The 16,381-nt window shown below is 53.8% G+C and overlaps 1 protein-coding gene across 3 annotated transcripts; it reads left to right on the top strand.

The window, feature by feature from the left end:
- The first annotated feature begins 1,715 nt into the window (after nt 1-1,715).
- FOXRED2 (FAD dependent oxidoreductase domain containing 2) lies at nt 1,716-16,119 on the top strand. 3 transcript variants are annotated; one of them, XM_057741928.1, is made up of 9 exons: nt 1,716-1,761; nt 2,403-2,951; nt 4,929-5,180; nt 5,313-5,576; nt 5,935-6,101; nt 8,721-8,886; nt 10,243-10,484; nt 11,961-12,131; nt 15,001-16,119. In XM_057741928.1, exons 2-9 carry the CDS (start codon nt 2,404-2,406, stop codon nt 15,258-15,260), a joined length of 2,070 nt encoding a protein of 689 aa, XP_057597911.1. In that variant the 5' UTR covers nt 1,716-1,761; nt 2,403; the 3' UTR covers nt 15,261-16,119. The 3 variants fall into 3 exon arrangements, with proteins under 3 accessions (XP_057597911.1, XP_057597912.1, XP_057597914.1); XM_057741929.1 differs by having other exon boundaries at nt 1,728-2,951; XM_057741931.1 differs by lacking the exons at nt 1,716-1,761; nt 5,313-5,576 and having other exon boundaries at nt 2,036-2,951.
- Nucleotides 16,120-16,381: the final 262 nt, after the last annotated feature.

Consider the following 16,381-nt stretch of genomic DNA (forward strand, 5'->3'; position numbering starts at 1 on the left):
ACACCATTTTATAAGATCAATGACTGCTACAGTCTAACTCTATAAATGGGATGAAACAAGAAGGAACCACTTCCTGACCCATAACACTAGTGAGATGTGGTCCAGAGGCTTTTGGCTACTATTAACAGGGCCTAGTCCAGTAACAGCACATCAAGTGGCCCATCAGTGCCTGGCCTGGGAATGAACATTCCTAGCACCAGGTGACAAATCAGTCACAGAATGCCTCCCAAACCTTGGTGGAAATTAAGGTTAAAAGGGAAGGGACTGTAAAATAATGAGTGTAACCTCACACCCAGCTCTACAAGAATCAACTCACCAGCCACTGCAGTTGCTGACCTACAATACACCCTTTAAAGGAATTCAGGATGAGGACTGGGGGTAGATGCTTTGTGCTCTAGGAAAACTGGTAGAACCAGCCTTCAGATAGACATTTTCAGGAGAAAACGTTCTGAACCCACTTTCCTGCATCTTCCCATTCTTAGAGAAGAACTAAAACCATTAACTAAGCTGATAATTCCTTGGGAACAGCAGCAACCTTCTACCAAGGTGCCAAGATGGCACATTCCCCCTTCCTCAAAATCACATATTCACTGGCTTCCCTCCCCTGCTGCTTCCTTACAGCCCTCAAGCTTTCTGAAAGACTATCTCCTGGGTTATAATCCTGACGTTGGCTCAAATAAAATTCTCCATTTCTGGGACTTCCTAGGTGGCGCAGTAGTTAAGAATCTGCCTGCCAATGCAGGGGACATGGGTTTGAGCCCTGCCCCAGGAAGATCCCAAATGCTGTGCAGCAACTAAGCCCATGCACAACTATTGAGTCCATGTGCCGCAATTACTGAAGCCCACACGCCTAGGGCCTGTGCTCCACAACACGAGAAGCCATCCCAATGACAAGCCCATGCACCACCCGCTCTCAGCAACTAGAGAAAGCCAGTGTGCAGCATCGAACACCCAACACAGCCAAAACAAAAAATAAATCCAATAAATAAATAAATTTATAAAAAATAAAAATAAACATCTATCACTAAAAAAAAAAAAATCTCCATTTCTTCCTTAGATAGACTATTAAGTAATTGCTCATGGACACCAAGCACACAACACATGATTCATGAGTCAATAAAAATTTTGGAAAGAGCTCATAATTTGGAGTATAAATGGGGGGGAGTTAATGCTACACCCCACTTCTTAACTGTGTGATCTTAAGTACATCATCCCTGAATTCCATTTGGCCAGTCAGCTATTTCTATTACATTGGAAGCGATCCTTGGTCTTCCTCTTCTAGTGGAAGATCCAGTCAGTCCTGTTTCTTAGCAGACAATAGACTGAATCATTGTAGCGAACACGAGCTAATTTGTTATCTGTCCTGGCTTCCTCAACCTGGTTTCCAGTCCCAAAATACTGAGTAGCCAACTAGTCTTTGGCGACAGTAACGGAGTGTAACAGCTGGGATTCTCTCCAAAAGTCATCTGCTCCCCGTGCCTCCCTCACACGTGTAAAGGCACAGCTTTAAAGAGCCCGGGGCCCCTTGCCAGATGCGACCTCCAGCCCGGCCACCACCTGCCAGCGCGCGCCGTCCGCGCAGCTGCACGCGCGCATCTCTCCTGGGGCGCGGGACCCGCAGCCCAGCCCCGCGTGACGCGCGCCGCCACGTGACCCCGCCCCTGCCATTGGCCAGGCGAGAGGGGCGGGGCCGCCGCGGTGGCGCGGGCCGGCAGAGCGCGGCCTGACTCGGCTGCGGGCTGTCCACGGAGCCGCTGGGAGGTTCGAGCTCTGTGCCGGGGGTGGGCTGGCGGGCCGGCGCGCGGGGGAGGCGGGAGCTGCGGGCGTGGGCACCGCGCACGCGTGGGGAGCGGCTCCCAGATGCAGCGCGCCCGCAGGAGGGTGGCCTCGCGCCGCTCGCCGGCAGGTGTGCTGGGGCTGTCCCTGTCACGCGACCGAAGAGGCGGGGGGCGCGGGGTAGCGGGGGACGGGGGCCTGCAGGCCACACTTCCCTCAGGCTGGAGCCCGGAGCGCGGGGGTCGTGGCCAAAAAAGACGTGACCCTCGAAGGTCTGGCCTTGGGAGGCTCTAGAGGGGTGTTGACCATCCCTGAAATTAGGGAAAATTGGGGAACTTATTACCATGGCAGTAAGGACTCTGGCGCCCCTGGGAGCTAAGGTCCCGAGGGAGATGGAGGGATTCAGGACTTCCAGGGGGAGCCCAGATCCGAGCTTGAAACGATGGAGTCACGGCAAATGAATACAGAGGTCTTTGGGTTCTGGTCCTGGCTGCACCCCACATCGCAGTGAGCGCTCCTGCAAGCTCCTGCCTCTTTCTGGGCCCCCAGTTCCTGGCTCCTGTCCTGTGCACGGGCCTCGAGGGGCCTTCCATGGTCCGAGGCCTCACCCCTCTGGTCTGCCGTAGGATGGACCTCTCTGCTGCGGCCCCGCTGTGCGGCCTCCCGGGGCTGCTCTTGACCATCGCCCTGCACCCGGCTGTCTCCCTGCGCCCTGCCCAGGCCTCGGCGCCCGCGCATCAGGACTACTGCGTCCTGGGTGCCGGGCCCGCGGGCCTGCAGATGGCCTACTTCCTGCAGCGGGCCGGCAGGGACTACACTGTGTTCGAACGCGCCCCGGGGCCGGGCAGCTTCTTCACGCGCTACCCCCGGCACCGCAAGCTCCTCAGCATCAACAAGCGGTACACAGGCAAGGCCAACGCCGAGTTCAACCTGCGCCACGACTGGAACTCTCTGCTCAGCCACGACCCCCGTCTGCTCTTCAGACACTACTCCAACGCTTACTTCCCCGATGCCGGCGACATGGTGCGCTACCTGGGCGACTTTGCAGACCGGCTGGGGCTCCACGTGCTGTATAACACCTCCATTGGCCACGTCACTCTGAACAAGGATCAGCGGGCCTGGAATGGCCATTACTTCATCCTGACCGACCAGAAGGGCCAGGCATACCAGTGTAGGTAAGGAACGGGGCTCCAGACCTCGCCTGCTGAAGCTGTGGCCTTTCCCCAAAGAAGGAAACCCATCGGTTGGCCCATAGGCGTGGGAGAAAGGGGGCATTTCTGTCCATCCTTGCTCCCACTGAAATCGAGGGCTAAGAGGCTCAGTTCAGCTATCATTTCCTAAGTGTCTCCTAGAAATGTGTATACTCAAAGATATTTGAAAATTCTGACCATTGCTTTCCTCCAGGATTTTTCAGTTTTTAATATCCTCACATTCACTGAAGGACTCCACCATTGGGTAAAGTATTGAGCATTATCTGAGCATATGCGCACAAAACCCTTTTGGTATAGCATCTATCTCCTAGAACTCGTGTTCCCCGAAATACACTCTGAGAAATGCTGGCCAGTGTTCAGCAAGTCTTGGGCAGGCTCAGTAGGATTTCAGAACTGAACGAGAGCGGGGCCCAACAGGCAGTGCTGCCTGCGTCCAGTTTTAGCTCGCTTCGGCTTGGAAGAAAGCTTAATATTGTGTAGACAACCCAAACTCTGAGTCATACGTTATACCGTGCTCATTGAATCCTCTCAAGGTCCCCGTGAAGGAGGTTCACTGATCCCCATTTTATGGTTGAAGAACTGAGGCTCAGAGAAGTTAAGTAGCTGGTGCTCTGTTCCACACCTAAGTGGTGCAGCTGCCACTTGAGCTCACATCTTCCGGACTCTGAAGCCTGCGCTCTTAATGCTTGGCCAGACTCTCTCCCTTCCTGGCCTTCAGCCTTACACCTGGCCCCAGGCAGGTGCTGGATCACGGTTCATCTTCTCATTCCTTTTGCCAGAGGCCCAGCCTTGCTTCTTGCTTGTTACAGCCCAGGGGGAGAAGGGTTGGGCCAGTTTGGAACCTCGCACCTTAGACAGCAGTGCTGTGGTGTAGGGGAGTCCGGTGTGAGCGAGTGGACAGGTCGGAAAACAAGGGGCGACAGGCTGCCTATTGCCCTCCTCCAGGCCACCTGGTCCTGGATTTTGGGGAGGTCGGGGGGTTTTTTTTCCAGATTTATTCTTTTATTTATTTATTTATTTGGCTGTGTTGGCTCTTAGTTGAGATGCTCAGGTTCTTCACTGCAATGCACGGGCTTCTCTCTAGTTGTGGTGCATGAGCTTCTCTCTGGTTGTGGCGTGTGGGTTTTCTCTCTCTAGGTGTGGCTCGTGGGCTCCAGAGTGCACGGGCTCTGTAGTTGTGGCACATGGGCTTAGTTGCCCTGAGGCACGTGGGATCTTAGTTCCCTGACCAGGGATCAAACCCTGATCCCCTGCATTGCAGGACGGATTCGTTACCGCTGGACCACAGGGAAGTCCCATCCAGTTCTGTTTTTGAAACTACCTTGTGATGAAACCGTTCCCCTACAGGCAGGTCCAGCTCCCGGCCTGTCCACCATGGGATTGTCATCCTCGCCAGTGGAATGAGCAGGACTCTGGAACTAGGCTTATCTGTGCTCAGACTCTGGCTCTGCTGTCTAAGGAGCTATGGGGGTCGTGGGCCCACGTGAGGACTGCGTCTCCTCACCTATAACGCAGGCCAACGCGCGTCCACACAGAGCTGCTTTGAGCAGTGAGATGAAGCAGAAAGCACTTAGTAAGGGGCCATATACAGAATCACCGCTCAGCAGATTCTACATCTGCCAGGCAAGTAAGAAAGGGGGAAGAAGAATGTCTAGTTTCATTTTCATAGTACTTGGTGTGGTGGTACTTGGTATAACCCCAGGAAGGTGTAAAGGACACTGCACCCACTGGACCACTCAGTGAGGGGCCAGCATGAAGTCTCAGAGACACTGGGACAGGTCAGGAAGCAGGTGAATGAATGAATAAATGACCAGCGTTCTTTTAGGAGCCAGCAGTCTGGGTGCAGTGGGCGAGCCAGGCGGCGGGTCCAGAGAGGGACGTCCGCTTCGTGGGCTCGTAGCCGAGAGGCTGAGCCGTCCTCCCTCTGTCCCCCACCCGCAGCGTCCTTCTTGTGGCCACTGGCTTGTCGGTCCCCAACCAGGTTGACTTCCCTGGCTCCGAATACGTGGATGGTTATGAGTCCGTGTCCGTGGATCCCAAGGACTTCGTGGGGCAGAATGTGCTCATCCTGGGCCGGGGGAACTCGGCCTTTGAGACGGCGGAGAACATCTTGGGTGTCACCAACTTTATCCACATGCTGAGTCGCTCCCGGGTCCGGCTCTCCTGGGCCACCCACTACGTCGGAGACCTCAGGTATGCTGGGCAGGTGCTGTGTGCCCTGCGCTGCCAGCCCCTGACCCCCACCTGACGAACCACCCCTGCCCCGGGTCTCCCTTACCCGGCACAGCCTTCCTTCTCTCTCCTGACATTCCCCTCGGGCCCCAGGGCCATCAACAATGGCCTGCTGGACACCTACCAGCTGAAGTCCCTGGACGGGTTGCTCGAGTCTGACCTGACAGATCTGGCCGTCGTGAAAGACCACGAGGGCAAGTTCCACGTCACCCTGAAGTTCTACCTGGAGGAAGGCAACCAGAGTGCCGACGCCATCCCCCTCCCCCAGGACGAGAGTGACAACTTCGCCATGCGCGTGGCCTACGACCGGGTCATCCGCTGCCTCGGCTGGAACTTTGACTTTTCCATTTTCAGCAAGTGAGTCTGAACGGAGGGGAGGAGCTGGATGTCTCAGCAGAGCCCTCTGGTCAAGGCCCAGGTGGACAAGGAGACATCGGAGGGCCTAAGCAGACCCTCCTGTCCCATCAGGTCACACAGGGACCCAGAGCCCAGCCTCCAGTCGGGCTTGAATCCTGGCTCTGCCCCTGAGCCACCACATCTTTAACCTGAACCTCAGTTACTCCATCTGTTAAATGGGCATGATCATACCTGCCTCCTAGAGTCATGGTGTGGTTTAAATTCAAGAAGCAATGTAAGCACTTAGCTCAGTGCCAGGCCTGTAAAAAGTGTTTCACACACAGCAGCGATTTTTATTCATAGCCCTTTCCATTCACAGGTCCCTCCAGCTCTCCTCAGGGGGTGAGCTCAGCAGGAAGTACCCCCTGGTCAGAGCCAGCTATGAGTCCAAAGGGAGCCGGGGCCTCTTTGTCCTGGGGACCGCCAGCCACTCGGTGGATTACCGGAAATCTGCTGGCGGCTTCATCCATGGATTCCGATACACAGGTGAGCCCAGCAGAGAGGGCCGCTGTCCCCAGACAGACTATCCCCAGGCTTTGTAATCACACACCCGATTCCCTTAAAGCAGCCTTAAAGGGACTGCTTATCAGCAGTTGATTGTCATAAATTCCCTGTGGGGCAGACAGCAGTGGGTTTTTGTGGTCCAAGCACATATCTCGAGAAGTCCCAGATAAGGTGTAAAGGTAAGTACATCTGGGGGTGGCGTATTACACGCGTCAGCCCTGTGCAGCTGAAGCACCATGATTGGCGAGGATGCTGAGCTTGGGGGCTGCTAACCTGGGGAAGCACCTGGGTAGTCTCAGGGGTGAGGCTTCACAACCTCCCTAAGCCTCTGTTGGCCCTCCATGTGGTCAGACTTGTAAATGAGGTGAAGTCTTCGCCCCTTGGGGCTGTTGTAAGGACTAAATAAGGTAACATCTGGAGACTGTGCAGCTATGAAGCATTATGTACACATAGACTCTTTGGGTACCAACAGATTTCAGTAAAAACTGCAACTAGATTATATCAGTTCTTTTTCAAAACTCTCGGTACGAAGTGTACCAGTTTTCTGCGCTCTGGGTAGCCTGTGGGATGGGTGCCTTATTACATGATGAGTGTTACGTGGGCCAGTTAGTTTGACCCTAAAAACACCATAAGGGTCCTTCATCCTGACATTTCTGTATTTAATTTGATGCCTCACTTGCCTTAATGCTAGTTTTTGCATTTCACTCTCCTTCCAGTTTGGCAGGGAACGATAATCACGTTTTGCTGTTGGTTTCCAGATGATATTTTATACCCTGTGCATGTTGTCGGGGAAAGAAACCAAGGAGAGAGTGTTAGCTGTCTAAATATTTGCAAATTGAAAACACACACACACACACACACACACACACACACACACACACACACACACACACACACAGAGAATGGGAAGAGTCTGTCTCTCCAGCTGTGTCCCCAGCAAGAAACCCTCCTCACGTTCCCATGCATGTCACCCTTCCTGCACCCGCTGTCCTGGCAGGTACTGCCCCATCTCTCGCCTCCCTCTGTCCCCTGATCTGTCCCCAGCTCACATTCTTAATCTTCCCGACAGCCCTGTAAGACAGATCTTGTTATTTCAACTCCCTTTTTCAAGGGAAGAAGGAAACTGGGGCACAGAGATGTTAAGTCACATACCCAAAATCACCCAGGCAGTGAACGGCAGAGGTGCCATTTGAACCCACACCTGTCTGACTCGGAGGCTCCCTGCTAACCCCTAAGTTTCAGGCAAATGGGAAACAGTCCTGGGTTGACAGGTCCCCAAGAGCTGAGGACCTGGCTAGGGGTAGGGGCATTGTGGCTGTACATAGTGCATCCTGCCCGACGTTGCTCATCATTCAGCTGAAAAACAGGTCCCAGGAGAGACAAGTAGAAAACAGCAAGGCAGAGTAAAGCAACAGAAGATGAAAGATGGTAACCACGGAAGGCGGGGCCTGCTGGGAACCCTGCCCCTCCCGCTCCTGTCACTCTCCAGTCCATCCCAGCCTCGCTTGCCTGACGTGGGGACTCCTGGTCTCTCCTAACTGGTCTTCCTGCCATTGGTCTCTCTGGCTTCCCATCCAGCTACTCCGTTACCCACCAAAACACTGTTCTTTGAACATAAAAGCCTCCAAGGGCCCCCCAGCCAGGTCCTGGGCATGACGTTCAGCGCTTCGTGCAGGCCAGCACCAGCTCTGGCCCTCGCCTCCTTTTCAGGATGTGCCAGTTTTCTCGAGGTTCTGTGTCTTCACACCTGTGCTCCTCTTGTCAGGCCCCCTTCGCACACGTCCCTAGCTGTGTAATTCCTCAGCCTTTCACAAAATGCAGCATCACCTTGTCTCCTCCGGAGAACCAAGTGTCTGTCTATCTCGTAAAGCTGAACATCCTTTCCTATGACTGTCAGCCAGCTAAGTCTTCCGTCACGTGAACTGTCTGTGTCCTTGCTGTTATCGGATTTAGGTGTTGTGTTGATTCATTTTGAGAAGCAGGCACCTGTGTGTGGTGCCCCACTGTCATAGCTGTGTAAGGGCAGCCCCAGGTACACAGAAAATGTCCCCCTGTTGTTTGAGATAGCGGTTGCTTTTCTATCCTTCCAGAAATGTACAAAGTACCTCAGAGGAGGACTTAGTAACAGATATGGATTTGGACTCTGGAGGGAGCAGCCAAAGGTTTTCCATTTGGGAGCCTCTGTGGGGAGGGGAGAGATTGTAGAGGAAGGCTCTGGGTCTGGTTTGGACGTGTCACATGTGAGGTGACAGTGGCGGGGCTTCCACATGCAGATGGCCTAAAGCAGAAGTGGGCCGTCTCGGGCCTGGGGACCAGATCCAGGCGGACCCATTCATTTCGCGGTCCTCTACGGCTGCTTTCCCACCAGAGGCAGCATCGAGTCACGTGACAGAGACTGTCTGGGCTGCAAAGCCAGAAACACTTCCCATCTGGCCCTTTCCAGAACACACGTGCGGACCCTGCTCTAAAGGCTTCTTCTCGGAGCCGCACGCACAAGTGTGTCCTGAGTTCAGAGCTGACAGGGACTCTGCGTCCCCCCCCCCGGAGGTGAAAGATAACATCTCGAGGGCAGCATGCCATCCCTCCCTCTGGCCGTTTCAGTGCGTGCCGTCCACCGGCTGCTGGAGCGGCGCCACCATGGCATCGCCTGGCCCTCCACCAAGCACCCCATCACACAGCTGGCCAGTGCCATCATTCGGCGCGTCAACGAGGCTTCTGGGCTCTACCAGATGTTCAGCGTGCTGGCCGACGTGGTCCTGTTGAAGGAGTGAGTAGTCCCCCCCTCCGCGCCCCTTCCCCTCACACCCCGCCTTGCTCTTCTCTTCCTGTTGCATGTGTGGAAGAGCCCAGTGGTTCTTTCCTAAGATGGAGATGGCGGGGGGGTGGGTGGGGAGGGTGGGGACCAGTCTGTTCTGGGGAAAATCAGTGAAATCAACACCACAACCTCTAGTAACAGACAGACAGACAGACATGGGTGTGATTGCAGCGTTGCCACTTTCCACCAGTGTCATCTGAGGCAAGTTAGCCTCTCTGCGCCTTTCTCTAGTCTGCAGTATAGAGCTAATAATACCTACCTTGCAGGACTGTAGGAAGGAGTAGAGGTACCCAGTGGAAAGCATCTGGTACCAAACAGATGAGCCGTGAACTGCAGTAAGGACGGGTCACCACCTGTGTGGATTTAAGAGCTCCCTGGGCTGGACCGTGTCGGCTGCTTATTGATTAAGTGATAAGCCGCAGATCATAGGGGACACTCCCTCAGAAGGAAACCATGCAGAGCAGGGAAGGGAGAAGAGCTGGGGGCGGGGGGTGGTGCTGGCTGAAAGGACAGGTGGCAGGCGAGAAACCTCAGGGAACAGCCTGGTCCAAAGCCAGTGGGTGCAGCAGCACAGCAAGCTCAGGGACATGCAGAAACTCAGTGGTGCTCAGAGCAAACCCTTGACTCCTCTCTCTTTCACACCCACTCATCACGTTCACACCATCCCTAGGTCCCGTCAGCTCAACCTTCAAGCTGTGTCTAGAATCTGACCGCCTCTCACCAGCCCCACCACTGCCACCCTGGTCCGGACCACGAGCATCCTTCATCTGTGCTGATACAGCAGCCTCTCACCTTTGCCCCCGTGGTCTGCTCTCAACACAGTGGCCAGAGTGATTCTTTTAAAACTTGAGTCACTCGAATTCACCTCTGCTCAATACCCTCCAAGGGCCTGAGGCTTCACTCCCCAGCCCAGGTGGCTCCCGCCGTTCCCATCGTGGCGCACACGGCTCTCCTTGACCAGCCCCCGCCGACCTCCACCCCCTCCTGCCCCTCCCCCTCAGCACCCCGGCCTTCTTCACTCCTCCCAGGGCTTCTCCATCACTGGTCTCTCAGCTGGGCTCACCCTTTCCCCAGATACCCACTCAGCTTACTCAGCGCTCCCTGTCCTCTCTCCCCAGTGGAAGTCAGGGCTCAGCTGTGACGGTCATATTCAAGTGAGCTGCACGGGCCTGATCAGAGTCTGTACGCTGTTTGACGGTCGCTTCTAGGAAGGAGAGGCAGGCGCGCGCACCACATACCCGCACACGCGCCCGTCATCTCTGCCGCAGCACTGAGGGTCTTTCCCCTGACGCGTTGCCCCGTCCCCAGGAAGGCCGCAGCATTTGAGTACCTGGAGGAGTTCCCCATGCACATGCTGGCCCAGCTGGAGACAATCACGGGAAGGAGGGCACGGCATGGGCTCTTCGTCGTCAACATGGAGTACGGCCGGAATTTCTCGGGGCCCGACAAGGACGTCTTCTTTTACGACCGCTCCGTGGGGCACACGGAAGACGCCTGGATGTCTAACTTCCTCCATCCCGTCATCTACTACTACCGGCACCTCCCCACCGGTGAGCTGGGTCTCCGCGCTCCCTGCAGCGAGGGCACGCCTCGGACCCCAGCGCCATTAAGCCCCCACGCAGCGCCCTCGGCTGACGGAAGGGGGCGGCCGGGGGCCCTGCCCAGAGCGTAAATGGGGCAGGAGGTCCAAGAACAATAAACGTTTTTCCCAGCTCCTGACCCACACTTTGACCTGGGCAGGCCACATGGAGAGTGTCGTGATCGCCTCCAGGCACCCCGTAGTAAGAGAGACACCGTCATACCTGTAGCCAAAGGAGGCTGACCATGGAGTAGGGAGGGGGGAATCTGGAGACTGCCCCTTTATTTTTTTTTAATTAATTAATTAATTAATTTGGTTGCACCAGTTCTTAGTTGCAGCAGGCAGGCTCCTTCGTTGCGGCCAGCAGGCTCTTTAGTTGCAGCTCACCGGCTCCTTAATTGTGGTGTGTGAACTCTTGGTTGTGACATACATGTGGGATCTAGTTCCCTGAACAGGGATCAAGTCTCTGGGCACCCTGCATTGGGAGCACGGAGTCTTAACAACTGTGCCACCAGGGAGGTCCCGAGACTGACTCTTAGAAGGAACAGGAAAGGGAACGGGGAACTGGCTAGCACGGGAGGGGAGCAGGAGAGCCAGGCAGTGGTCCCAAGGCTGTCTTTTCTCACTTTGTGACCTTGGACCATTACTTGACCCTGCTGAGCCTCAGTTTGCTTGTGTGTGAAGTGGAGGTGGTCATGGTACTTCCTCGTCAGATGAGGAGTAGTGAGATGATAGAGCACAGCGCCAGCACGGTGCCCGGCGCAGAGTACCTACCGATAGATGACCAACCTGGAAACACGACTCCTGCTTCCGAACTTGAAGGGATGTCACCTGGAAGAGTCATTCCCAAAATAGGGGTCGTTCCAAAGGGCAGAGGAAGTGTCAACACGTAGAAGTGACAGGAGCACAGGTTTACTTTCACTCTAAGGAGCAGCTCATCGTGGGAGCAGCTCATCGTGAAAGCTGCCGAGGGTGGGACGGGCCACCTCCCAGATTTCCTGATACAGGGATGGTCATGGCTTGGTTCCCTGGGACGGGGACACGCAGAAGGGTGCTCATCAAGGAGGAAACTGGACTAGAGGAGCCCTAAGACCCCTTGGATGCAGGACCCCACGTCTCCTCACAGAAAGACCAGTTTCAAAGCACCCACAGTAGACCACAGTCCACGTACGTCTTAGAAGCAAACCAAGTGCAAGTGATTGGTCTTAGTTCTGCCCGCTGACAGCGCAGGGGACGAGTCTAGCCTAGTCCCTCTCCCTCATGTCCACCTTCCAGATATTTGGAAGGACAGCTGAGCAGGCTGACCACAGCCCATGCAGAGGTGCATCAGGAAGACCAAGCGCCAGGGCGGGGGGTTGTGGGGGGCGGTGTGCGGGTGCCAGGGATGCAACCCCGGGAAGGGAAGCCCCGAGCTCGGCTCTGACCTGGCGCCCTCTCCTCCCCACAGAGCAGGAGGTGAGGTTCCGCCCTGCAGGCTGGCCCCTGCCACGGCCTACAGCCATCCACCACATCGTGGAGGATTTTCTGACGGACTGGACGGCCCCAGTGGGGCACATTCTGCCCCTGAGGCGCTTCCTGGAGAACTGCTTGGACACCGATCTGCGAAGCTTCTATGCTGGTAACTTGGGTTCCCAGAAGGACAAAGGGACTGGGCTGGAGGGTGAAGAAAACCAGGTAGATGCACGCCCTTTGGAAACTTTAGGATGCGTATCTAGAAACCTAGACCTGAGACTTCTGTCTCCTACAACGGGAGGACTTGATGTTCACAGAAACCCCTTCCCGGTACAGCACACCTGCAAACACTGAATAAAATGTCTATTTTAAAGAACTGGCAGGAAAATAATGGAACTCCTCAGAGGCCAAACACTAAGAAAAGCACAAACCCACTGCTGGATGAGAGATATCTGCTGATCCTCAGTGGCCTAGAGCCTGGGTAATTGACCAGCACTTGGAAGACAAGGCTGGAGCAGGGTAGGAGGTCTGTACAGAGACCTTTAAATAAAGCTGGGATCTCAGTGGGTAAAGTAGGAGGCAGAAAGCACTCCCAAGGGAGATGGAGTAGATGCTCACTCTTTGGCTCTGGGTAGACTGGGGAAAATCTCCCCTGAGAATTTCCATCCACTAGGCTTCACTCACATGAGTTTGGGGCCAAAGTTCACACTGTCGTTGTGGTGCAGAAATCACAGAAGTCAATGCAGGTATTCTTTGAGTCCACACTTTAAAACTAGGCCTCAAAGAATTCCCACAGATAAAGTTCCCAGGAACACGAACCCCCAAGGAGAAATCACTTAACATATAAGGACACAAACGCCCATGAGGAAGTGCCAGCGGAAACAACACACTGTAGGATCAAACCTACAAAGACTGGGAAATGGGATGGTCAGAGAGAGGATGTCAAGTTTGTCCAAAATCTGTAAGTAAATAAAAAAAAGACGTGACTGAAAACAGAATGAAAGGGTAGAACTACCAAAATTGACTGGACAGTTTTGAGAAAGGTCCAGATAGAACGTCTGGAAATGAAAATAGAAATTCATAATTAGAAACTCAATGTCAAGGTTAGTAGCACCTTAGAGATGAAGGGGAAATTGGTGAACTGGAAGATAGCTCTGATGGTCAAACCCAAAGAGGGATTTGGGAGAAGAAGCCTCGTGATCCAGAGGGAGAACGGACCAAAAAAGGCCAAATTTTTGTCATTTTTTTTAACTCCTGAATTACCAGGATATCCACTCCTTTTTTTCTGTCCAGCAAACATCTGTTGAACAGTGATTGTGTATCAGGCACTATTCACATCAAACCAAGTTAGAGACAGTAAGTCCTTGGCCTGCAGGTCAGAGAGCAAGTATCCTTCTTTCATCCCTCAGTCTACCTTGAAATAAAAATGTATATATTAAGGCAGATGGCTTGAAACAATACTTTAAGTTAATAGTCTGAATGGATGTAGATGCTCAAACGGGTAATTCATAGAGTAGAGCTAAGCAGCTGTGAAGTACTGGCATTCTGCAAACATCAGCTCTGCCCAGACACTTACATTACACATTCTAGGTCTAGAGACCTCAGCTGCAAAACCCCTGCCTGTTTCTAGAGGTTTCAGGAGTATACAGAGATGCCAGTGCCTTTTAGGGAGTCTATTCCTACCGTGAGTTATGGCTCCCACCCACCCATCATCACAGGCCCAGTAGCCTCCTGGCTCCTGCTCCCTAGATATAGTCAACCGTACAAGCCACTAAGTGTCCCTTGCAAGAATCCTCCCCACCAAGGGCCAGCTGGCAGAGGGTGGGCTTTCCCTCCACTCAGTTAGTGGGTATGCAGCTGCTAGTTCTGGACCCAGATCCATTGGCCTTTCTGCCCCCTGGCCCTTGCAGAAGGGGTGACGTATGTCATAGGAGGAGATGCTTGCCAAAAGGCCACCTCACTGCCCCCTCTGTCCTCTCCCATGTCTGCTGTCTTCCCTGCTCAGAGAGGATGGTCATGGCCCATTCTGGCAGGGGCCCTCTGTGCTATAGTGAGAGGTACAGTGGGAAATAGTCTTCCCATAGCACCTCACAGCCTGATCACTCATGTGAGCCTTACAGCATCCTTTGTAATGTGCCCATTCACTGAGGCAAGATGGGTTTCTGACAAACACTCATTCCATCTTCCCATCCTGTCTCTAAATCCCTCAGAAGACTGAGTCCACATCTGTTTCATCCTTTCTGTTTTTCACGTCAAAGTTATATAAGTACTTGGCTGAAAGGCTTTATTTCCCCACTTCCATTCCCGTTCCCCAGAAAGAATGACTTCTAGCTCTTCTGGTTGTCTCTCTCTCTTTTTTTTTTTAAGTGTTATCTTTTATTTTCTTCTGTATTTTTTTAAAAATTTTGGCTGCATTGGGTCTTTGTTGCTGCATGCGGGCTTTCTCTAGTTGTGGCGAGCAGGGGCTACTCTTCATTATGGTGCGCAGGCTTCTCAGTGCAGTGGCTTCTCGTTGCAGAGCACGGGCTCTAGGCGCGTGGGCTTCAGTTGTTGCAGCATGCAGACTCAGTAGTTGTGGCGCACAGGCTCTGTGGCACATGGGCTCTAAGGCACGCAGGTTTCAGTAGTTGTGGTGCACAGGCTTAGTTGGTTGTCTCAATATTTCTAAATAACATGTATCCACAGCTCTTTCTCCATTGATCAGATTTGGTCCTACACAGCAACTTCTGGCTGTGGCACAGATGAGGTTTAACAGTTTTATCTTTATATCCCCCAGGGTGCTTAGAATGGTGCATTACATACAGCATTTGCAGCTCAGATATTGTTGAGGGAATAAATCTTTGCAGGGAACTTTGAGCTCAAAATGGAACTGACCAGGACCATCAGGGAGGGATGAGAACCATGGCCACCCAGAAAAGTCCGCTCCCAGACTCAGGGGATGGAGGGAACCGAATGAGGCCCCCAGGGCGTCAGCAGCCCCTTCCCTGCACCTCTCCCCACACCTCTCAGCCAGATCTCCTTTTGCTTTTGTGCAGAGTCCTGTTTCCTGTTCACCCTGACACGACAGAAGCTGCCTCCCTTTTGCCAGCAGGGGTACCTGAGAACACAAGGACTCATGGCAACCGAGAGCCTCCGGCAGCACGGCATGGAGAGCGGGCTCCTGTGGGACTATGCCGCTGTGGGCCGGCACCGGGGGAGCAGCGGCCAACAGCCTGGTGACCATGGGCAAGGAGGGCACCCTCTGGCTCCAGGGCCTCCGGTCTCGCCCTTCAACAGCAAAAAGGAGGAGCTCTGATGGCCAGGCTTCTCCCAGCCAGGCCCATAGTCAGCCCGGCCCTTTCCCCACAGTTCCGTGCTCCCACCGACGTCATTGCCAGAAACCCCTCAGATCATTGCAGTGACTGTACCAAAGCCACATGGAGGGCACGTAAGAGCTGAAGGGCAGCCACACGGTTGTCTCCCCTCCTGTTCAATTCAAGGGTGCCTGGGAAGTGGGGTCCAGGGAAGGCATCTTCTGCTGGATGGAAAGGAGCCACCTTCCACCCTGGACTTGTCTGCAAATGAGCTGTCATGGAGCATCAGGCTGGCCTCAGTTTTTTCCCCATCAAGTGCCAGGTGCTTCCTTTTCCTTCTGGTTGTTGACTTAAAAAACATTCACAACCTAAAAGCTGAGAGTTGTGTTTTATTCAGCAGGCATTTTTAGGACTTCAAGCCAGGGAGGCAGCATCTCAAGTAATCCTGAGAGGACTGGTCTGAGGAGGTGAGTGAGGCCAGGTTATATAGACATTTTGCAACAAAAGGCAGGCAGTCTGAACATCAAAAGATTACTATTGGGACTTCCCTGGTGGCGCAGTGGTTAAGAATCCGCCTGCCAACGCAGGGAACACAGGTTCAATCCTTACTCCAGGAAGATCCCACATGTGAGCCACTACTGAGCCCACGTGCTGCAACTACTGAAGCCCACACGCCTAGAGCCCATGCTCCACAACAAGAGAAGCCACCTCAATGAGAAACCCATGCACCACAATGAAGAGTAGCCCCCGCTCGCCACAAGAGAAAGCGCATGTGCAGCAACGAAGATCCAATGCAGCCAAAAATAAATAAATAATAAATTAAAAAAAAAAACGATTATTGTTAATTAAAGAAAACCAGATATCCCAAGTTAAGGAATTTAGCACTTTTCTGTGTATGGGAAAATGCAAGCGTCTGGGCTCGCTGAAATCTTTCCTGTGACCTCAGCTCTGTGGGGCCAGTACCCTGTGTTTTCACACCCTGAGTTTCCTCGGGGCTTGCCCTGGGGAGTGGCTGCAGCCTGATGGCTGCTGCTGGCAGGAATTCTTTTCCTACCTGAGTTCCCTCTGGGCTCACCAGCCCACAGTTGCTGATGAGTGTGGCATCCTTTGTTTACTGATAAGG

The sequence above is a fragment of the Hippopotamus amphibius genome, chromosome 7, assembly GCF_030028045.1.
Source record: "Hippopotamus amphibius kiboko isolate mHipAmp2 chromosome 7, mHipAmp2.hap2, whole genome shotgun sequence".
Classification (NCBI taxonomy): domain Eukaryota; kingdom Metazoa; phylum Chordata; class Mammalia; order Artiodactyla; family Hippopotamidae; genus Hippopotamus; species Hippopotamus amphibius.

What these genes read in the sequence shown, in the direction of transcription:
- FOXRED2 (XM_057741929.1), top strand. Translation starts at nt 2,368, where the DNA reads ATGGTCCGAGGCCTCACCCCTCTGGTCTGCCGTAGGATGGACCTCTCT. An exon ending in GACGTGGTCCTGTTGAAGGA is followed by an intron (nt 8,887 to 10,242) that starts GTGAGTAGTCCC and finishes CCCCGTCCCCAG; the next exon opens with GAAGGCCGCAGCATTTGAGT. An exon ending in CTACCGGCACCTCCCCACCG is followed by an intron (nt 10,485 to 11,960) that starts GTGAGCTGGGTC and finishes TCCTCCCCACAG; the next exon opens with AGCAGGAGGTGAGGTTCCGC.